Source organism: Misgurnus anguillicaudatus, chromosome 11 (genome assembly GCF_027580225.2).
Source record: "Misgurnus anguillicaudatus chromosome 11, ASM2758022v2, whole genome shotgun sequence".
NCBI classification, from domain to species: Eukaryota; Metazoa; Chordata; class Actinopteri; order Cypriniformes; family Cobitidae; genus Misgurnus; species Misgurnus anguillicaudatus.
The window spans coordinates 1,680,545-1,704,697 of NC_073347.2; the positions used below are offsets into that span (position 1 = coordinate 1,680,545).

At 37.2% G+C, this 24,153-nt stretch overlaps 1 protein-coding gene across 1 annotated transcript; it reads right to left on the reverse strand.

The window, feature by feature from the left end:
• Positions 1–70: 70 nt before the first annotated feature.
• Positions 71–20,960, reverse strand: LOC129416846 (uncharacterized). The gene is made up of 27 exons (XM_055171268.2): positions 20,759–20,960; positions 20,004–20,116; positions 18,641–18,764; positions 15,479–15,872; positions 15,156–15,233; positions 14,958–15,059; positions 14,604–14,657; positions 10,586–10,639; positions 10,451–10,504; positions 10,313–10,366; positions 9,795–9,848; positions 9,639–9,692; positions 9,503–9,556; positions 8,746–8,799; positions 8,619–8,663; positions 8,486–8,539; positions 8,349–8,402; positions 7,990–8,043; positions 7,784–7,855; positions 7,661–7,696; positions 4,288–4,332; positions 4,162–4,194; positions 3,770–3,916; positions 2,894–3,070; positions 1,870–1,960; positions 816–893; positions 71–719 (listed from the first exon to the last, which is right to left on the reverse strand). Exons 2-27 carry the CDS (start codon positions 20,062–20,064, stop codon positions 475–477), a joined length of 2,322 nt encoding a protein of 773 aa, XP_055027243.2. The 5' UTR covers positions 20,065–20,116; positions 20,759–20,960; the 3' UTR covers positions 71–474.
• Between the last annotated feature and the right edge of the window lie 3,193 nt (positions 20,961–24,153).

Sequence of the window (24,153 nt, forward strand, 5' to 3'; positions counted from 1 at the left end):
CATGCATATATGGCACAAATTGAAATCGCATGTATACATGCAGTAGACAACACTTAGGGTGCCGTTGCAGTGAGCATGGAAAATCTTACTCGCAAAATTGATAAAATGAGCAATTTGTATGAAAACCACCACTATAACCAGACTATGAACCAGTGTAATTCATTTTTATTATAAACAGCATTTTTATTATAAACACCAAAGCGACTTGCACATCACTTTGAAACTACTGTACATGTACAGTACATTAATTCCTATTATAATATGTGCAAATTACCTTTCTTGTGGATCATAATTAAGTTGGTCAGCCAATATGAATGTTGTGAATTTCGACAGTGTTGATTCAATATATCTCAGCCTTTTAATCGAGAATTTCTATTTCATATTTACATATATCTTTTTATTTCAACTACTAATTGTTTCTCCACTATTATCCACATTGGTCCCAATGTCACTGTGTGGTCTTTAAGCGTGCGGTCACTGACGCCCCCTCAATCGCTGACGAGTTGCCCGCTGAGGTTCCAGCTGCGGTATCTGTTGAGATAACTGTTGAGGGGACCCATGAGCAGTAGTATTGAGTAAAGCACATCCAGATGTCAAGCAGACCCCGGGAACACCACGCAGTCCAGGGTGTCCTCTTAAACCAGACTGGCCAATGTGGCCCCTCTCACCCATCCGACCTGGTTGTCCATCAAATGCCCGGCCGGGTCTCCCACGCTGACCTAGTAAAAGATGCAAATGGCCAGTTTTTTAGCATGACTATGATATTTGCATTTTAAAACTGAGGGTGAAAAATCTTTTGATGGTGAAAATGTTACCTTTTGGTCCCTGGTCACCAATGTAGCCAGGAAGGCCGTAGCCTTTAGCTCCCTTGTCACCTTGTTCTCCACTGTCACCTGTTGCAAAAACAAATCAAACATTTTTGAACATCCCAAAACAGAGCACCTACATTAGATTTTTTTTTAGAAAAAAACTTCATTGCTTAGTAAAGTTATGCAGAAATAACACATTACCAAAATATTAACATTGGATATATTACATAAGCAATATCACTCTCATAGTCATGTGGTATAGCTCTATATTAGCAAGGCTGTGATTAGGCTAGAGGCTGAAGCAGTGAAGCAGTTCCCATAATGATACTGGTGCAATATTGCATGACAGGAAAAGGCCTTTAGCCAATCAGATTTAAAAACCAGAAAGAAATGCTGCATAAATAAGATATTACTCTATTAATTAGTGTCAATGTAGCATCAATCTACTTTTTTATCAGTAGCTTGTAGTTACCAACTTTTCTTTTTTGAGTCAAACTTAACTAATCAATAACCACTATACCCACCTGCATGTAAAGACAAACCATTTTCACCTTTTATTCTGTTTTAAAAACAATAGCTGTGAAAAAATAGCCATAGCAATAAAGATAATCCTAATTTTAAACATCTTGTCTGATGCCTTTTTCCGCTGCCCTGTACTTGTCTGTCTTACTAATGCTGTTTGGCAGTGGATTCGTACAGCTGTTTGTGCTTAATACAGAGATTCACTTTCCTCAGCTCTTGTTTGCAGGCTAACATTAAGTATATTTTTATAACAAATAACTGCATTTTAAAAAAGACAACAGTTTCTTTTGAGGGTAAATCCATCATGCGGACCAGCTCTTTAAACCACTAAGAAGTATTTGTTATACTCATTTATTGGTGCATAAAGACAGCCTGGAGCAATGCTGACAGAAAAAACCTTTCATAACATTGTCATAATATTTTTGTTTCTTTGTTTGATACGTGGTACACTACCTGACATCAAGCCAGAAAACATGTGTTTAAAATGTGAAGACTGCCACATGCATGTCCATTATGATTTTGTGTGGCAGCGGTTTACCTGGTGAGCCCAACCTGCCCTGGTCACCGGGCTCCCCATAGAATCCTTGCTGTCCAATTTCTCCTTTAAGTCCATCAGTTCCTGCTTCACCCTATAATGGTATTTGAAAACATTGCACATTTAGCTAGTAAGTATTCACTACATGCTCTTTATGTGATTTACAGTACACTTACTACAGGTACAAGGGCAACTGGGTGTAAGGTGCGGCACATCAGTCATTGCCTGCCAGTCTTGGGAACTGTTCTTATAGGCTACAACTGCCGGCATTTTGCCATATAAAATTATATTTAACCATTTTTTTCTATATAAGTAGGAATACCATAAGATTTGCATAAGGATGACCAAAAGGTTTAAAAAAAAAAGAGAAAACGTCTTTATGCCATATAGGGGCGGTTTCCCAGACAGAGATTAGACTAGTCCTAGACTAAAGTTAATGTAAGGTAAAGTTAATATCTTAAAATACATCAGTGCCCTTTGTTTTGCCTCAAAATGCACACAAGCAATGTTTTAAGTATGGCATATTTGTTAAAACTAGTAATATTTCCAAATTAAACTAAGGTCTAGTCCTGGCTTAAACCACCCCAGAGTGTTTCATTGTAGAGTCCGTTTAAAACGTGTTTCTGAAGTTGTGGCTCTGAACTTTAATCAGCGTTTGGGTCCCATGGACTTAAAAAGAAATATGGAAAGGCTTTCCACCCTAGCAAAGATGGGATTGTCTCCAAAAAACATTCAACACAGAGCAAGTGCCTTGTCTGGGACTTCCTACTTGTCTTCACAGGGACTTGGAAATTCTGAATGTTTTAATTCCAACCTACACTGCCAAACAGTGCTGTATAATCTCCAGAGGCCTTCCCACTATATGCATATCAAATCTGGCCTAGAAGAAAGTTGATGTATGGGGCATGTTCTTCCTTAGTATAGCAGAAACAGGTTCAACATGTGCAAGTGTGATGTCTAAAACAAACCACATTGAAATACATGTGCTTCCAAGGACTAGTGCTCTTCTCAAAGGCAGGAAACTTACCGGAGGTCCGGTTGGACCCTTTGGTCCTCGGGGACCTGGTGGGCCCATTGGCACATCTCCATAAAGCGGGCACACGGCTGCGCATGTTCTCCTTACAGAGTTGGCAAAGGTGGACATCTGCTCCAGCACCACTCGCTTGCACACCTCGATAACGTGTTGAGCAGGTAGAGTTGGACCCTAGAAAAGAAATCAGTTACTACTGAGATGGTGGTGTGGAGACAGCTCTGAAACTTGGTAGACTATAAACTGGTGGCTTTGTATTAAAAGACAAACAATAGGTCACCAGCCTCATTATCCATTTACAGGCAAAACTGAAAACATTGCCTCCAGCTGGAGAAAATGCTTAGGAAGTGAAGAGATTAACCAAAATAAAGAAAATCAAAGGAAGCTATCAATAAAGCCATTTATATTTTTCCGCCGTAGGTTGTCACATGAAACAAAACGATACCAAATCAGAAAGCGAGCTGATGAAAGACGAAACCATAACAAGCGCAGAAATGGTGCAGCAGGCACAGTCCAAAGTGAGACGGACATCAGAGATGTAAAAAGCAGTCCACAGTATTCATGACATTTCTTTATTCACGTCGTGGTGTGCATAGCGGCAATTCACCCACTATAGGAACAAATCTGGTAAATCGTAGATTTTTTTCATCATGTTTGTGGTCTATCATATTTGGAAATCTGATATAATTTAAAAAATCTTTTGGTGTGCCCCTAGCTTTAGATGGCTGGTGAAATGCAAATGAAAAGGTTCAGACAAGAAAAGGTGGCTAAAGTTGGAGAGGCAGATTAAGGAAACAAAAACTGCTGACTATGCTTAAGTTTGGCTCTGGGCATAATGCAGAACAGGAAAAACGTTTCTTCCTTCAGACTTACTGGTGGACCTGGTGGTCCCTGAAAGCCCACTGGACCACTGTCACCTCGCACACCCTTGGACCCTAAACGGCCTTTTCTACCCAGCTCTCCAGCAGGGCCTCGCTTTCCTCTGTTTCCCAGTTCACCTGGCACCCCCGCATCCCCTGTCTGAAACACAAATATACCCATAAACAAACCAAGCACAATTTCACAAAGTCTACATATTTCTGAATGATAACTCGACATCAAGCTGGTCCAGGAAAGAAATACGACATTGAACTCAAAGATAATACTGATGTTGCTTTATAAGTTGTGTCTTTTTAAAGCAGCCTTTAAAAACTAATCAACTGCATTTCTACTGCTGTTGTTTAAAAAATGTGATTATCTGAATTAAAATGTAAACGGTCATTTACCTTGCCCTTAGGTCCTTTGACACCTTTTGCACCCTGTGGAAACAAAGTGACAATGTAAGAAACCAGAACCATATGACATTGGAAACGTGTAAATACAAAAATAAATTAATTTGAGTCAATAATTACCTTCTGCCCTTTGCTTCCTTGGACCCCTTGAATGCCGGTGTCACCCTGTAACACAAAAACAACTTTTGCAATCTCACTATAGCTTTAAGCCAACTGCAATTCATCAACCGGCCATCTTTAGAGCAGAAAATAATATGTTTACAGCCTGGTACAAAAATGTTTTGGTCTATATAGCTAATTTTGCCCTTCATGACAACTGTGTGTGGGGGGGGTGTAACATATCGGTTTAATTTATGTTAAGGCTTAAAGTTTTACATAATTAAGGGCGTGGCCACTTGGGTGATGGTTGAACAGTCATTGCTGTCACTAGAGTTGAGCTAGGCGGGCGTATTTTCAGCAAACAGCCACCTCAGCTTCATCCACGTCCCACCTCTTTACCCATTTTCCGATATCCGCTAGTGATGCGTGGTGACACGCGGCCAAGACGCGACAGCAGACACCGATTACTATTGTCTTCAAAAACGATCTTCAGAAACCTATGGGTGACGTCACGGACACTACATCCATCATTTTTACAGTGTATGGTGGTCGGGTAGGAGCACACAGCCCCACCCCTCCCCTGCATGCAAAAGAATGTCTGATACCAGGCGCTGTTGCACTTTTCAACAACATAGGGGGAGCGTAAGCCAATCTTACATGGAGAACTACACAGTGTTGCTTTAAATATTGTATATTTATTTCCTCTTTGTCCATTGCATATCGCAATGCTTTATTTCCTCTGTTGTTTAAGTCAATATTTCTACTTTGAATTTTTTTGCCAGGTGTTTAGTTTAAATGCAGATATCGGATACAAATCGCTTTTACAATATAATGTAAGCAAGTCTTCAAAAAAAAAAAAAAAAACAGATGTAGTTAACAAATCGGTATTGGGAATCAAGATCTGCAGTGTAAATCTAGCCTTGGAGTACAAAATCATCAAGGTGACACTCTGTAATCATCACAATGCTCTTCAGAGAAAAGAGAAAAAGTTGCTGTTAAAAAAAGAGAGGGCTATAAAATTCTGAAAAGGTTCAAATTCGGACAACTGCCCTGGAATTTGACAAATTAGCTCAAGGTGTAAATGTGTGCATTTTGTCCACAAGATACTATACATAACCATTGTCATGTTTTAAGTGTTTCCTGCAATATTTCATATATTTTTTGATTTTCTATATTTCTGTCTGCAATTGTGTGCATTTGAGTCCAAGAACTACAGAAACCAAACGAATACTTTCCATTTTCTAACTTCTCCCAATTTATACTCTATTACATAACACATTAATACATTAGGCTGCCAACCATTCACTATCATCAACCATTCAAATTTCATCTTTGCATCATGTAGTTTAGTAAAGGTATTAAGGTCTTGCTGATATTACAAATCTATTAAAACCATATGATGATTCACAGTCTAATGCCAGAGTCCCTGTGGAAATCTGATGATTTTCATTTCACAAACCATTTTCAGAAATATCTATAAAATCATTCACTGCATAGTCTTCTTTTACGGCTTAAATGAAGCGTGGCGATCATCTCAGACGTTCAGATATTAGCGTTGGGCTGATGCTGGAAAGACAACAGAGCAGTCATTGGTTTTGGTCTAACATGCTTTGTAGTGTGACTGCACCCGAAGCCAAGCGACTGTACGAAGCCAAAACGTGGTGTGTTAACCAGTGAAGAGCTCTGCTGAGCAGACATGACTCCAGTGTGAAAACACGCTGGCTTTCTACGCTTTCCGTGCAACAGATGGCTTCCCTCCATTCAGTTTTTTGTGAATGGGTCAGTTCCTGGTTGTCAATATCAGATCACAGCAATTCGTCAAGACCTAAATGAATGAGCTGACTCATTGTTTTAGTATACACTACACTAATGTTAATACACTAGTCTGTCACAGCTAGCAGCTGAGTACATCTGTACATCAGATGTTTTCACTGCTCAAAATAAATGCTGATATCATTATAATTCCAGATTTATAGACAGCAGAGAGTGGGTTTACATCAAAAACACATATTTAAAAATCATCTGATTACAAAAAGCTGTCTGTGCAGAAAACTGTGTGAACATTGAGGTTTTTTCATTCTGGTTTGGCGTTTAAACATGAACAGACAGGCGTATATGAAATGTGCATATTAACAAGCTGTCAGGACGCTGATAACTGCTGTTTTCATACAGAGCAATACTGCACAAATGGCTAGAGGCACTTATCTTAATAGATAGTTGGTGTAAGAAAATAATGAAAATATAGAAAAAGACTCACAATGTGCTTTTCTGGAAAACCAGGGCAGAACCAAAATTTTTTTGTTTTTTCATTTGAAAACATAAAAATCCCCCCTTTGCGGTCCACTTATTGTCATTGATCATTTTATTGTGAATCACTTGTAATGCAGATGTGGTGTGGCATCATTTATGTATCAAATTAGTGCTTTACAGCTTGAACATTTGCAAGTTTTTCACTACTAACATCTTGTTTGAGCGGTCTAAGTTGTGAAATATGCGAGAACCCACTTTCTTTCATGCAGGTGCAGCTCCCTGGCAAAGATAGAGAGAGGATTTACAGCCTGATTTCAGATTCAGGAATTACAACCTGACAGCACCATTTATTTTTCTTGATTATTTTACTAATAACCAATATGTTATAGTAAATCTTTTTTTTTCTTTTCTGGAATTCCTTGTATATCATGAGGCTTTGTGACGTCACAGCACTGGCCCGATCAGTAAACAGTAACATGTTAATTAATCTGTGTATGATCAAACATGTAAACTTAAGCAATGAAAGGCGGTAACGCTTTATTTTATGGTGTCTTTGTTACACATGCTATATGTAATTATTATAGCAATAACAGTTAATAACGCATAATTACATGCAACTAACCCTAAACCAAACCCTAATCCTAACCCCAGCCCTATAGTTGTTAATGGTTATAACTTAGTACTTAAATGTGTAATTACACTGTAACAGTGATGTCGTAAAATAAAATGTGACCTGAAAGGCTATAAAAAAAATAAACTGTCCTGTTTTTTTTCTTCATGGTAATGTTCTCATTTTAGACTGTGAAAGAAAACAGTGCTGATCTGCATAGATTCTGTTATACATCAGATTAAAAATCAATTAAATAAGATGCAAAAATTTTGCAGGAAAATTATAATGTTAATATAGTAGAAATACTGAAAAGAACAATTTTATATGTGTAAAATTGTGTCTTGTTCCTAAACAAGTCTAAGCCAACCTCTATAGATTCAGTTCACTTTGTGAAAACTTTAGGCTTGTTACTAACTCGTGACAGTCTAAATAATGAACATCCAAAATGTCATGAAACTAGAAGAAAACATTAAAGAGGACAGTGACCATACAGTATGAAATGTTTGAACATGGGTCTTGATTTGAGATGATTACCTTTGGGCCTGGTCTGCCAGGTATCCCCATGTGTCCCTGTGGAGAAAACGAATGTTTAAGCATTTCAGAGGGAACAAACTTAAATATTTCATAAGCTTTGGAAGATTTATCTGGAGCACTCACTGTTCGTCCAGGGGGCCCAATAAATCCTGGTCTTCCTGGCTTTGCAGCAGAGCCCTTGTAACCTTGTAAACCCTGGAGATTGTAGCACTTTATAAATCTATCTGAATGCAGGGTGTATTTTCTCTATGTGGTAGAAACTCACAGAAAAATATTCAGGTGGCATTTACAGCTCAGTGTATTGCTCATTACTTTTCATGAGCTCTTACCGTGAGTCCTGGAGGGCCCATGTTTCCCGGAGGGCCTTGTTCTCCTTTTTCACCCTGTGTGAAAAACAGTTACACACATTACACAGCTACACAAACCGGGATTTATAGAAGTTTTATTAGGAGTGAAAATCATAGCTAACAATTTAACAATTCTGATTCAAATCCCACTCTAGATAAAACAATTCATTGTATAGACAGAGATGCTAGGTAACAATGAATATTTTGAACTGTGTTTTATCCACATCAGTGGAGGAATGTAGTTCAAGAACACTTCAATCAAAAATAATTATTTGGTCTCTTTTAAACATAAAAAAATAAATAAAAGTATTTTAGAAGCAAGTTGATAAGAGTTGGATCACCCTTATGCCATCTTGTCCATGTCTGCCCTCAGGTCCCTGTGGTCCTTGATAAGCCTGTGGGTGATTTAACATGATTTTAGAAGCAATCCTGTAGAATTCAGAATACTGTAGAATTCAGTTGAAGCAGCAGTGTGTACCTCAATACCGGGGTCTCCATCTCGTCCTGGCAAACCTGGATCACCAGCAATTCCCTGAAAGATTCAAACAGGTCAGCACCACTTGAGGGTAAATACAGTTGCTTATTAAATCACTGATTTAGAAGTAGCCAACCGTTTCCCCCATTCCACCAACTCTTCCTTTTGTCCCTTGAACACCCTGTGGACAGCACAGAAGATACAAATTGAATTGTGTTTCATTTGTTGCTTGATGTCGATAACTGTACATTTGTAATACGTACTGGCTTCCCCTTTTCTCCAGGTGTTCCTCGCTCACCAGGATCTCCCACAATTCCCTGTCACAAAGCAGAGACGGACTATAAACATGAAGTCACATAGCTTTTGAAATTTCCATGACAGTTTCATAATTTCAAAAATACCAAAAATTCTATTTTATAACTTGCGGTATCAACTAAATAGGTACAAAGGTGTTACAAATGTTTGTAAGACATTTATTATAAAAATGTTCCCCTTTTTTTTTTAATAATTTGCTTGATGTTTAAATAGTGTCTTTTTGACGGTTTAGTTCTTGCTAAACCCAAATCTGAATTCTGTGGGCTGTAACTTTGTGATCTTTTACCAGCCCACCCCTTACAAAAAAAGCCACATGAATTTCACGTGTTCAACAACACTTGATCACATGTGAAACAGTGTAAACTTTCATATGATCAAATTCATTTCCTTTTTCTGTAAGGGACAGAACTAAAATGGCTTTTCTGTCAGTTTAGTGGTGTTGTTTTTTCATAAATACTCCACAAACCTTCAGGTGCTTCAGGTCTCAGACCTGTCTCAGATCTGTCTGGGTCAATGGAAGAAAAACATTTTGGGGTGAAATGTTTTCCTAAAATTCAACCTCTGTGCTAAACGTTCACTATGGCCTCCACCATGAACACATCTATAAATCATTTGGTTACTATGCATGCATAGACGATCCCACAGGGTGGCAGATAAGACCATGGTTCCTGAATGTCATGAAGCACAAGACAGAGAGTCACATACCAGGCGACCCCGTGGTCCACGAGATCCTTCGGCTCCAGGTAAACCTTCATTTCCCTGTTAATAGAATGAATGAGATTTGTGAGTTGTCTGACCAAACTGAGACAAAAGCAAGCCAGAGTAATGGGAAAAAACATACCTTCACTCCCTGATATCCTGCAATGCCCTCGTATCCCTGTTCTCCTGCTTCACCCTGGGAGATGTGGGGTGGAGTGAATGAGTCATTCATATCCACAATTGCACAAGACATCCCACATAAACTGTTCAAAGCAACATGTTCTAGAGCAGAACTTACGTCTTCCCCTTCCCGGCCTGTTTCACCCCTCTCTCCAGGAGCCCCTTGCACTCCCTGAGATAAGATGGACAGTATCACTGCATGACACCCATGACAAGATGATGCATTGCTTACCTTTGGTGTGCTCAAACTATCACTATCACTGTTTAAGTATGTCAACTCAATTCTAAATACAGTGACCCCAAAAGCTTACAAGTATAGAAAAGTCACTGCTCTACATAGAAAAATATTAATGTGGCATTTGCAAACAGACAATGCTAGAGCTTTTCGCACAACTAGCTTTACTTTGATGCAATCCAGTTGTGTCAAGGGGTACTGTACAGCCAGTAGTCAATCAGAATTCGTAGTGTCGTCGCTGTCACAAGGCCATGCTAGTAAATGAAACCATCTACATGTGAGACGCATTCAAATTCATTCGCAAAAATACCGGCAGATGGCACCAAGAGACAATTTGCACATTTATTGAGTCAGACCAACTGCATTTTTATTGTGATTCATAAATGGACTCTTGTTTTTACCTTATGGCCCATGGCTCCTTTTAACCCTTTCAGGCCTTTGGGTCCTCTGTCACCCTACACAAGAGAAAACAATTGGCATTTCAAAGGAGCAAATACCAAACTAAACTTTTTTTAAAGTGTGTGTGTATAATATTATACCTCCTGGCCTCGAAGTCCTCTCATGCCCTTTTCTCCTTTGATACCTTCTTCACCCTGTAGGACACATGTTGACTGGTGAGTTGGTCTGTACAACAACGCAAACTATTGTAACATTCTGTACATTAAACCATTTACCTTAGGCCCAGGTTCACCTACAGGTCCATAATCTCCAGTGTCTCCACGTATCCCCTGAATCAAGAGAAGGCTTTTAGATTAATGTTGGCAAAGCAAATAGTGAACAGTTTGTAACAACGGTAATAAATAGCAGGCTTGTGCACAATTCAGAATTTCAGAATTAGCGTCCATTCAATTCATGAATTGGAATTTGAATTGAATTGACAGGAAGTTGCCCTACAGGAAGTTGAATTTGAATTGGAATTGGAATGACAGGAAGTGGAATTAAATTCATGGCAATTCATAGAAATTCCACAGTCACACACCAGAAAGAATCTCACATTCAGTGTTAGGAAAGTTACTTTGGAAAATTGTTTGGCAACCATTTGAAATACTTGGTTAAAGTAAAGCATTCTGGGAAATAAAGTCATGTTCCATCGTGTTCCACAAATTTACAATTACAAAAAAATCTAACTTAATTATTTGTTATGTGACTAGAGTTTTTAACATTAATTGCTGGGGGAAAAGTACAAGTAGTTCAAATTAATATAATTTATAGAATATGTAATGCACATATATCTGACATATACTGAACGCTTTATTTTTAACACTTCACTTACTGTATAATATGCATATGAATTTCTTTGAATTTCTATTGAATTGCAATTCTGCTTCCTTTAATTCAAATTCGAATTGTAATTCTAGATCCTGTTTTTGACATCAATTCAAATTCAAGAATTGAATTGAAATTTAGGAGTCATTCTCAATTCAATTCTGAATTGTGCACAAGCCTGATAAATAGAGACTTTAATTGCACTAAAAGAGTGGCCAACAATGTAACAGACTTGTAATCCATGATTCTTGTTTGCACCACTTCTCATAACTTAAGAAGAATCTATGAGATCCTTATGAGAAAACTCATACATTACATGGAAAGCATTGACTGACATCATTTTAAAAGCTGCAACAATTAATGGGTGTCATAGTCTTGTCTTTATGTTCCCCCTGTCTTAGTCTCTTTTTTTAAAGTCATGTCTCTGCCTGGCATGTTTCTAGTTCTTTGTAGTTCTTTTCTTTATTGGTCCTCGTGATGATTGTTTTCCAGGTGTGTTTTGTTTCCTTGTTAACCCATATGTATATATTCCCCTTGTGTTTTAGTTGTCCTTTGTCGGGTATTGTCTGTTGTCATGCATTTCATGTCGTATGTTTCAGTCTTTGTTCCTGTTCTTGCTCTGTACCTCTTGGATTTTATAATAAACTTTGTTTCTCTTGCCTGCCTCCACGTAACAATGGGCAGCATGTTGCTTTGACTGCACCATTCGGTTTTTGCCATTTAGTTGATTCATGTCACACGTCTACCTCCCCTTTGTTGCACGTCATTATCAGATTGAAAAATGTGTACACTTTTCTGGAATGGATTAAAACATGATAATACGTGTTAAATGGACATGACGTCGAGATTTCATCACTGTAGGTTGCTTGTAGACATTCCTACTCAACAGGAGTTCTCAACGGTATCATGCATCTGATTAATAAATGACTCTGGTTTACATTATCACACTTACATAAAACATTTCATAAACGCACATGAAAGTTTGTCAGGAACTTTGTGAATGTCAGGCATTTAAATTCTGTAAAAATCCACAGAGCTTTCCCCCCTCACATATTCTCTGTGTGTCTGGCTATCATCACACTGTTAGCAAACAGCTCCCATTAAGAGCAGTTTATTAAACTCTGCACAACTGGTGTACTGAACTCTAGAAGAAAACAGAAGCTTGCAGAAGACCATAAAAAATTTCTCTACCCAATACAAACAGAGACCACACACAGCAGAAAATGTATGCTGTCTGTGGAGGGCATAAGATGGATTTGATAGAGCCCAGCGGGGCAACAGTAAACACAAGCCTGCACCCTCTGCTGAATAATCCATCATCCCAGACATTCCACTCATGCTATTTAAATAACAGGCATGTATACAGTATCTGAAGGTGAAATATACTTAAAAACATCAACATCTCCAATACTTTGGAAAAGTGCATGTTCACTGCATCGCTTGCCGCCACTGTTGACTTTTAAAGACATTCATTCAGCACACCACAGACTCTGCTGGACTCTGATCAAAGAGATAAATTGGTTAAAAATCTGGGGTGGAATGAATCAAGTTTACCGCCCAAGGTCTCTCACAAACATGGGCCGCGCTTGCATAATCCAACTGTATACAACTAATTGGATCCTGATGCACTTTGCCAGCTGATCAGCAGACATTGTCCTGTATATCTGCAGGGCCTGTTTAGACTCAAATGGCTTGCTGTCTTGCTGTGGTGTGGAAACACCACAACTGGTATTTCCATCTATTTATTCATACCACTTCAACACAAACGCAATATAAAGATTCTGCAAGCATCTTCAAATGTTGAGCATGGTTTTGTCAAAACATTTCTAATAGACAGCAGCTGCAGGATTCTGGAAGTGACCACATCATTCATTTACTTGTAGAAAAATATATCAAGAACAAATCAACTTTTACTAAAGTAGCTTGATATTAAAGATCACCAATAACCCGATTGAGGATTTACATTTGACTGTGGACATGATCATAACTGTGCACGCTTTTGACTCACAGCCTGTAAGTAGTCCATGTTTTTATATTTAAAGAATTTACTACTGACTAAACCATGACTCAAATATATATCGAGATTAATCTTTCCCCAGCACTAATAATAAGTTTGCATACTCCTGACTCTTAATGTTGCCTTCTTAAGCATCAGTGAATTGTTTTGTAATAGTTGTGAAATTGTTTAATTGTTATTCTTATTAAGTCAAACATTTTAAAGATTGTGTAAGGCAAATAAAAAATAATGGTTCTGTATGTAATGTTGTACAGTGATGTCACACTTAATGCATTCTACTTTATCTTCATATCATTTATGCATTTCGTCGCTGTCCGATGAAAACCACGTATGTCCATTCTGCCGATTGAATGTCCAGGTTAATTTCCGTATACAGTATGCTTCACATATCTAAATGGCCAATGAAAAGTTGTGAAATCATGTCATCTGTTTTTCACGTATATCCATTTGGTATCAAAGCTGTCGATCACGCCGCGTATCTCTCGCCCTGTGAAAGCATCTCGTCGGTCTCGTGAAGCTTTATCGGAGCTCAGCACTGGATAGCCGAATAAACATACCCTGGTGAGACAATGACTTTCCTTCATCGAGGTAAACGTTTCCCCCCTGACTCCAGACCTACGTCTAGGAGTGACAAAATTACGGTAGGACTGTGCAAACAAAGTATCTGTCTAGCATTGCCATGTCAGTGTATTGATTCATTGTCCCTTCATAGTTTGCATAGAGACATTTAATAAATGTATAATTAATATTAAATAAAGTAAGCGTATTTAACTAAGAGGTAGGCTATTTAATAAACTGAGCATATTCATCTGTCAATATAAAACGCAACTTGGCCATTCTAATTAATGATCGGAAGAACGCGTATCGATCACAGTAACTGTAAAATATGCACGTATGTCCATTTAAACTCAATTTTGGTCAAATGTGGATTATATCATGACACTGGCAAGAATATGGTTACATGTAAAGATGCCGTATATGACAACGCTACATTCAACTGCTTTTGAAATACTGTGTTTTTTTCACTTCCTGAAAAGTAACTGTTTTGGACATACGTGAGTTTCATCGGGCAGCGACGATTTGGCAGATGCTTTTATCCAAACCAACATGGGTTCAAACCCATGACCTTATGCGCAGCTAACGCAATGCTCTACCACTGAGCTATACAAGAATACTTTCTTTCAGATGTCACATAACTTTTTTACTGCCATTCACGTTTATGTTCCCTATCTTGTCTTTCAGTTCTGCAGTTATGTTTGCATTCATTCCTGACTTTGCATGTTTGTTCAAAGGCCATTCATTTCCCTTCATTAAGACTCTAATGACCGGTGACTGGTGCTTGTAGTTTGTCCAGTTCAAACATAGCAGGTCTCCACACTATAGTGAGAGACTTCAGACAGAACTCTTACCCAGTTTCCCGCTCTGCCTGGCTCTCCTGTATTCCCTGGCAGGCCTCTGTGACCCTGTAGAAATTGAATTGCACAATAGGTTTGTTACCTTTACCTATCATGCAGTACATTTTCATGTCCTTATATATTACTATGGAACATCATTATAGTCATGAGACAAGCAAAACAATTATTAGGCTGTTATTTTATAGTTTTACTCTGTTAAGATAAAGACTTGCTAATGTTTAATGGTCAACGTGTGCAGGTAAATAACATAAATTTACAGTAATCTACAGTAAGTTACCAGCTGCCAGTAACACTGTAATTTCTATGGAATTTTTTTTACAGTGTATGGCGCAGGGATGTTATATTTACCTTTGGACCTGTCTGCCCCTGTACACCCGGCTGTCCGTGCACACATTTACAGGTGGCTCTTTCTCTGCCCGCAGTTAAACCAATCTCAGCATATCCACCGCACTGTTGAGGAACGGGTCAGTGAGAACCGGCTGCCAATCAAATGGGAGCTCAGGCAGAATTGGGCAAGAGCCCGAACACATGGGCCAGCTAACTCACCACACTGGAGAGTTCACAGCAGCCCTCTGAGTATGCCTGGTCAGCATCACATGAGACCTTCATCTGTTGCAGGTCCACCTGTGGAAGCACAGAGGTGTCTGTAACAGAAACATCAGCCTATTTCTGTTCCAGTCAGTCGATTTATCGTTTTTCTGTTTATGCATTTGGCAGATGCTCGTCTATATAGAGTGAGCTATAAACAGCAGTGAAGAATAAGTTGTAGAAATTAAAATATGTCTTTAAGGAAAGTTAAAAGAGTGTTTCAGCCATTTGACTTTCTCTGATCTGTGGAATACAAAAGCTAGTCTTTCACTGATACTTACCGAGACAGATCGGTCACCCGCAGCCCTCTTTACAATAGAGGTAAAACCCTTTCGGATCACGGGCCGTGGCTCATCTAGCGGCTCAACGCTGACCTCTTCACAGTCCACCAGCAGCTTCACCCGCTCTCCCTTCACACTCAGTGCTAACTTGTGCCACTCTCCGTCAAACAGTTTCTCTACTCTCTGAAATGTCCGCAGCATCTGCGTGCCTTGTGGTCGGGTGTAGAAAAAGTCCAGGGATTGAGTGTCGCCCTGAAAACGCAGGCCGACCTGCTCACGGCCTTCAGGGTCGGTCACTTGCCACAGGTTCCAGGATGTTGTAGCGGTTTCATTGGTCACTTTAAAGGTGGCGATGATAGAGTAGTCTGAGGGTAAACCATCTGGGTAGACATCACTGTATGGACAAAATGTATTAAATAGGTGTACAGATGCTTGGACAGGATAAAAGACATGAATGAAGGAGTGTTTGAATTATGATGTTATATGATTTTATACATATACAAACAAGCTTTTATATAGTTTTAATATGAAAATTAATGGTAAGTGGCACCTCTATAAAAATATTGTTGTTATTAGACGGTACTACTCTATACTCTGATGACTACTGTCCCATTTAAACTATGATGTGATAAGGGTATGCTAAGGTATTTCAAAGAATACTATAATACTACGAATGTACCATTTTCAAGTGTATGGCTGCATTAAGGCTGTAAGCAGCTCTATGTAAATGTATGTGAGTGGATCTTATTCAACCTTACAATTTGTGCAACGTGAAATTAAAAGACTTGTTCTAATTTCAAATTTCTTCGTAAAAACGTACATTATGAATGATTATACATCACTCCCCTCCTGTCACCTGCCTCCCATTCTTGCCCAGTCTGGCCCTTCATTTTTCTCCCTATCCTGTTTCACTTGAACATTTGTCAGATACTAAGGTCACATCCTTTACTTTGTTCTGCTGAACACAATTAAAGATATTTAAAAATAAAAATGTTAAAGGATTAGTCCATTTTCTTAAAAGAAAAATCCAGATAATTTACTCACCACCATGTCATCCAAATTGTTGATGTCTTTTTTTGTTCAGTCGAGAAGAAATTATGTTTTTTGAGGAAAACATTGCAGGACTTTTCTAATTTAATGGACTTTAATAAAGCCCAACATTTAATACTTAACTCAACACTTAACAGTTTTTTAAACGGAGTTTCAAAGGACTATAAACAATCTCAAACGAGGCATAAGGGTCTTATTTAGCGAAACGATTGTCATTTTTGACAAGAAAAATAACAAATATGTACTTTTAAACCACAACTTTTCGTCAAGGTCCGGTCCAGTGCGACCTAACGTAAATGCGTAATGATGTAGGGAGGTCACGTGTTACATATATAAAACGCACATTTGCGGACCATTTTAAACAATAAACTGACACAAAGACATTAATTAGTATCAGTTGACATACAACAATGTAGGAACGGTCCTCTTTCACCACACTTGTAAACACTGGGGCGGAGTTTCGCGTTCGTCTTCTGTGACCTCTTGATGTCATGACGTATTGCGTCGGGTCACACTAGCGCATCACGACCGGATCTAGACGAGAAGTTGTGGTTTATAAGTGCATATTTTTTATTTTTCTTGTCAAAAATGACAATCGTTTTGCTAGATAAGACCCTTATGCCTCGTTTGGGATTGTTTATAGTCCTTTGAAACTCCGTTGAAAAAAACTGTTAAGTGTTGAGTTTAGTATTAAATGTTGGGCTCTATTAAAGTCCATTAAAATGAGAAAAACCCTGCAATGTTTTCCTCAAAAAACATCATTTCTTCTCGACTGAACAAAGAAAGACATCAACATTTTGGATGACATGGTGGTGAGTAAATTATCTGGATTTTTCTTTTAAGAAAATGGACTAATCCTTTAACCAAACAGAAACGGGGCACCAGATAAATAATACCATGGAATTGAATGATGCCCCAGATCTGTTTGGTTATTAACATTCTTCATAATTTTTTTGTTCAGCAAAACAAAGAAATTTACACAGGTCTGGAACCACTTGAGGGTGAGTTAACGATGACAGAAGTTTAATTTTGGGGCAAACTATCCCTTTAATCAGTTAAGGTTTAAGGTTAACACCACAGCCAGTGTATGAATGCTCGCTAAATGTATTTGTGTGAACAGTAAGCGCCAGAAAACCCCTTTACCTCAGAAAAATCAGTTGTGGATGTTGATTTTAATCCAAACCAAATGCTCCCTAGTCATTTCCAAATCAGTTTTCTGCTCCTGTTTGTTTTAAAGGGGAGTCAGTTTGTTGAAAAGATCACTTTGTGTTTCTGAGAGCAGTGATCATTTATGAACAGTGTGGAGCTTCAGTCTCTTTCTTGTTTGTTACTCGGCACATTTTGAAAACACATTTGCTTGTAATTCTGCCGTTATACTTGTTCTCTTTCCACACAACACGAGGCTTTGGTCAAGCAGGGGGTGGGGGGGTTTTGTGTTGGCGGGAGGTTGCTGTGGATGACATTATTGGCTAACAAAAGAAAGTTTTAACAAATGCACAGCTGCTGATGTTTGACAAAAACCTGAATGTAATGTGAACATTTGAGGACAACGATCATGTTATTTAAGGACAGCATGCTTTACTGTGTGTTACTGTGTCCTACATCCTATCGCGGACTAAACTGAGAAATAATCGCTGTTCCTACACTATTGAGCTCCCGACAAAGACACACGTTTAAAACATACTATGTGTGCTTTCTGAAAGGTAGGCAAATTCTTCTGTTTCTCGAGATACTTTGCTTTTGACAAATTTAAAAACAGTTTTGTACTCATCTTTTATGAAGGCGGCAATCCCAGAATGTATTATGACAAGGTTAAAATTGGCAGAACCAAAAGAAATGCTAATTATAAATACAGACTCATGGTGTATACGGCTTGCTTGTGCATGTCATTGAAGGTACATTTTGACAGTTAGAAGGCCAATGCTTATGTAAGCAGTTGACAGCAAACAGCTTGCAAGGTTTAAAAAGAGAGTAAATTATACCAAAATAAGAGCGTAGATCACACCAGCAGGGACAGGGATGAGGGATATTGTTTGGAGGCAAATGTGAGTACACTCAGTGGAAAAGCAGAACGAGTGGAAAAGTCAGGTTTGAGTAGGAAGATATAAATACCTTGTGCTCTTCTTGAGATGGAGGGAGGGATTTATGCGGTACGCCACCGCATCAGGTCCAGATCCGTCCACCCTTCTTACCCCTCTGGACTTAGACAGGCGGAACTCCTCCAACAGATCGTAAGCTAAAAAAAACACATTATTAATGTGACACAAGCAAACGGTGCCGGATGTACGGTGTAACTGTTTAGTAAAATGTTTAGGAAAAATCATTTCAGCCTCACAGCCTGAGTTCATGATGTGATTTTGCCAATTTAATTGTAAAGACTAAATGTGGCTGAGCTGGTTTTATTTTTTAGGACTAGTTCAACTGTAGAATCCAACATTTCCATGTGCTCTCACATTTACTTTAGCCACCTAATAAAGAGATTTATTGGCAACATCGTGCAAAATATTACAACAACAACACCCTGCAATTATTCCTTAGAGTTTCTGTCATTTCTGAACTGTAAAAAATACTTTGCTGCCTTCAATTTTTTTGTTGAATCAACTTAGATTTACAAGCCATTTCAACTTACTATCATTTATCTTGACTAAAGATGAGTTGTTATAACTACAGGTGAGTTGTTATAACTTATAAAATATAAGTAAAAAAGTCAACTTCATTTTATAAATTGTAGCAACTTATCTCTTGTCAAGATAAATAATAGTAAGTTGACATGACTTGTAAATCTGAGTTGATTTAACAAAAAATTTTAAGGCAGCAAAGTATTTTTTACAGTGTGGTCTCTGCTCTTTTGCAATAAAAGAGAGAAAAAACAATGGGAAATCTTTTTTAGATGTATTTGGCATCTGGATATGGAATTCAAAATTCTCTAAGTAGCTGTACAGAGTTTCAACTCTCTGAAGTAACAGAAGTCAGATATTACTTTAAATTGGTCTATGCTTCCCTCCACTGGTCAAAAAGAAGAACAAATAAACTTTAACACTGCTTGTATTCATATGGCACCAGAGGTGTATACTACTTAAGTATTTTAGTTACATTTTCCAAGCATTTACTTTGTTGAGTTAAAGCACGAAAATCCATTTTACTTAAGTAAAAGTAAAAAAATGTACTAGATGTTTAATGTACTTAAATGTTAAATAATAACCAAAAACTTGAAATTATAAAATGTAGTGGAGTACAAATTATGATAATATGCTTTGGAATGTATGTTTTCCAAAGAAAAACACAGATAAAATACAAATACTTGAAAATTTACTTTTATGCAGAAAGTAAAATACTTAAGTAGTGTCCGCCTCTGCATGGCACCATTGTGCACCTGGCTGCCTGTGACTGGTTCAGTATAAATCCATCTAAATAATCTCAAGTGCATTCATTTATATGATTTTTCTTACATAATACTGATGTTTGTGTCACTTACTTGGTAAATCCTGGCATCTGATAAGGCCAAGGACAAACAGGAGAACTGCGATAACCAGCATTTCGTTCAGAACTGGGATTGTGAAAATACTGACTGTGGGAATCTAAATGTACCTTCAAAAAGACAAAGATATCACTTCAGATGCAACAGTCAGAAAAACTAAAATGTGGGCTCATGTACTGTACTGTACTGTACTGTATACATGGTCTAACTGATATATAAATAAATACATATACAATAGTTTAATACATAAATGCCCATTAAAATTATTAATCTAAAGATAAAGATCTGCTATGGCAAAATATGCTTCATATTTAAATAGTTTTGATCTCATATTTCAATTCCAAAAGCATATGAAATAATAGAAAGGCAACTAAATTAAAACAAATCACAAATAGACATTACTTATAACCATTGAACAGACTTTTTAGATTTGTAAGTACAAATCTTTAAAAAAAAATCGAAAACATCTTTGCAATCTTCTTTGTACTCTTTGTAAAAATTTATAAACACCCTTTAAATGGTTTAGTTTTAGTGAGTTTTTATAAAATGTACTTAATCCATTCACAATTATTGCTTCCACAATAAAAAGAAAATCAGTTTAATTAAAATATATATACCAGATACACAATAAATGTTTCACATGAAAATTATTTGATAACAAATGAAGTCAAATTTCTGGACTTGGGGTTTAAATGGGAATTAAATATTTGTAACATTATGTTTAAGTTTTTAAACATTTAAAATTCACTTACATATTTCCGGGAAGCAGTTCACAGCAGATTGTTCCTTGGCTATTCCTGTAGGGTATCGTATAGCCAATTTTAAAGAGACATCTCTGGTCCACCACAGGCAGAACCTGCATCTGATCCATAAACTCCACTCCACCCTCTGGCCCAAGAGACCTTCAGTCACATTATCATAAACAAACATTCACCTCCACATTCTTCATTTTACTCATTTTTTTTACAGATTACCAATAATAAGTTTTGCTCTTTAGGGTCCAAAATTACTTTCTAGAAGTACATCTCTTCAGGCTTTCAGACAAAGATGATATTTTATTGTTGTTGTTTTTTACTATTTCAAATAAGTTATTTGCTAATCAATCTTTTTTTTTAAATACAATCACAGTATGAATTAACCAAGTAATTGGATGTTCTTCACCATACTATTTAAGCTTTCTGATGATAAACGCTAAAAACCAAACTCTTGTCTCTTAGTTGTATAGTGGATGAGTGTGTAGCTTTAGTCCTGTAGGAGACAGGTGTAGTATGTCACAGATAGACACTACCAGAGCTTTGCAAACATTCTGCATGCCACACACTGACATACTGTCTTACACAGCCTGCATGCATGCTCTGCTCGCCATTGTATCAAAAAATCAATAATAATAAAACAATAAAACTGTTTTTATAAATAAGCAGCAATAAATATTAAGGTAACAATAATGGATCCATGCCTATAAATGAAGGGCGGTATAAAATGGTTAAAGTGGTGGGTTTTGGGCCCCTTACTCCCATTTACTTTTAAGTTTTGTAATCACAATGTCGTTTCATTCTTTCTTTCTTTTCAATTCTTTTAATTATGAGGTTTATTATGTGCAGAAAAAAGATGTAGTAAGAAACACATTTACAATGTTTCTCATTATGTGTCTGTAAGGCGGAGGCAAAGCCAGACATTGTAGACATTGGGAGCTTAGCCCAAATCTAAGGGTTTTAAGGCATGGTCCCCTGAGGATATTTTTTCACCATTTATGGCACATTTATAAAAAAGTGTTGTCTTTATTATTATTTTGAAAATATCCAAAAATAGGCAAAAACCGTTTGAAATAATCCAGTAACTATAAAGTTACATAAGGAAGGTAGATTAGGAATTTGGAATAAACAGCATTCCAACTTCTATTTTGTTAGAGCATAGAAGAGTATTTAAAATGAATGTTTCTACACAGTAGTAATCTGGGCTGCTCCAATGTCAGATCAAAGTTTCTCAACAATGCCAGCAAAGTAAGTGAGGCCTCTAGTACTCTAATTTACTAATTTATTACATTTTTAACATAACAATAGAACCTTTTAATAGACTTCTTTTCATGTAGCAGTATGCTTTTTTTACTCTGGTAAACTTCTACTATTTTGCCACTATAACAATTGTGACCTCACTAGCAGTACATTTGCTTACCATTGCTACCTCTCTCTCTCTCTCTCTCTCTCTCTCTCTCTCTCTCTCTCTCTCTCTCTCTCTCTCTCTCTCTCTCTCTCTCTCTCTCTCTCTCTCTCTCTCTCTCTCTCTCTCTCTCTCTCTCTCTCTCTCTCTCTCTCTCTCTCTCTCTGTTTATCAATGCATAAGAAAGTTCTTTAGATAAATTATAAGAAGTTTGTAAGAATGTTCCTAAGTGCAATTCTCAAACATTTCTTAAGAAGTTCATTTCTTAAGAAGTTCTCAAATATTTACTTAAGAACATCTTAAATGTTTGTCTTAAGAATAAAATGACAAGCTTTGAAATGAACTATTCTACCCTGCTCATGCGGTTATCCATCCATTCATCTTTTTACCACCTTGTAATCATTACAGTTTTTTACGATTGCTATGACAGATTTTTCAATACTTTTAACAAGTTTCCAAAACTCTTACAGTTTTTTACGATTGCTATGACAGATTTTTCAATACTTTTAACAAGTTTTCAAAACTCTTAACACAGTTAGCACTACATCCACCTATGTAAGCTATACTATTAACACATTTCTTGTTGGTTTAACACAAAATGCATACAATTAACAAAAATGTAAGATGCTTTAACTTCTTTTACAGACAAGCTCAAACAAGACCAAAACAATAGATTTTAAATGTCAAATTTACAAATGCTTTCACACAGCATGTCAAAACAGATAACATCATGTGCTAAACCTCACTTATAGTCAAAGTAAACAGCTATTTATATGATGAATTGAAACATAAATATATCCCCTGTATTTTATTCCATTGGGATTGAAAAACAACTTATTGTACCAATGCAAATATATAAATCACAGCTGATTCCCACCTAAGAAACACACTCAGGTTCTTTCAATTGCACGACTATATGGTATACAATAGAGTAAAGGAGGGCATCTTTAGGTCGATCTTGTTTGTAAAAGGAACAATATGAGCAACACAAAAAATAAGATATATGGCTGCACAAGTCAACTGAAGACCACCAGGTCAAGGGGAAGATTTTCCTCCAGTCCCACCTGGATGCAATAGATGGTGCATTCCCAGACATCACACCTGAACACTGTCAGAGACATGGCAAAATGTTCTTCACAAGATGCCTTGCCAGAGAAAAATCAGGTGTAATGTGAATGAGAACATGTGGCCAAATAGAAACGCAATAGATTAGATGATGAGATTTTCTTTTTTGCTTTATTCTTCAGTGGCTTTTTCTGTTTGTATTTGTTTATTTTTACTTTTTTACTGTAAATGGAAGTAATATTGAATATCTTGCAGTAATGTCCTGTTGTAAATACTGTAAGTTCTTTACTGCAGCAATTATGTCTACTTTTTTTATAAAACGTACTCTAAGATGGATGATTCATTTTTGTCTTGAATTGCTGCAGCAAAACAATCATAATACATGCATTTACTAAACCCAACTAAACAAAAATATAAAAAGTTTTCAAAAAAACTCTATAACCTATAATCTATAGTCTATAATCTACTACAGTCTATAAGGACAGACTTACACATAAACTTATGCAGTTTTTGTTTTTCCACCTTATGTTTGTGTTTTTCATGACATTGTGTTATGATTGACTAAATGTTTCTGTTGGAAGAGAACATGTGTTGGTGATCTGGTATAACTAGTTGATTCTGAAACATATTTACAGTGTTTTTGTAAACAGTGTAAGAGTTTAGTTTACAATGTGTGATTTTGAGGATAAAATTAATTGTTTTGCCAGTTGTGTGTTTTAGGTGTGTTGGTGCGTTAAGAGTTTAGAAAATTTGTTAAAAGTATTGAAAAAAGTGTCATAGCAATCGTAAAAAACTGTATTGTGCCAATGCAAATATATAAATCACAGCTGATTCCCACCTAGGAAACACACTCAGGTTCTTTCAAATTGCATGACTATATGGTATACAATAGAGTAAAGGATGGCCTCTTTAGGTCGATCTTGTT

Bases quoted from the DNA above. Each gene is read 5' to 3' on its own strand.
- LOC129416846 (XM_055171268.2), bottom strand. From the start codon at position 20,064: ATGCTGGTTATCGCAGTTCTCCTGTTTGTCCTTGGCCTTATCAGATGC. The intron at 14,658-14,957 runs GTAAATATAACA...CAATTTCTACAG, and splicing joins AGGGGCAGACAGGTCCAAAG to GGTCACAGAGGCCTGCCAGG. The intron at 3,071-3,769 runs GTAAGTCTGAAG...TTTCTTTTCTAG, and splicing joins AGGGACCACCAGGTCCACCA to GGTCCAACTCTACCTGCTCA.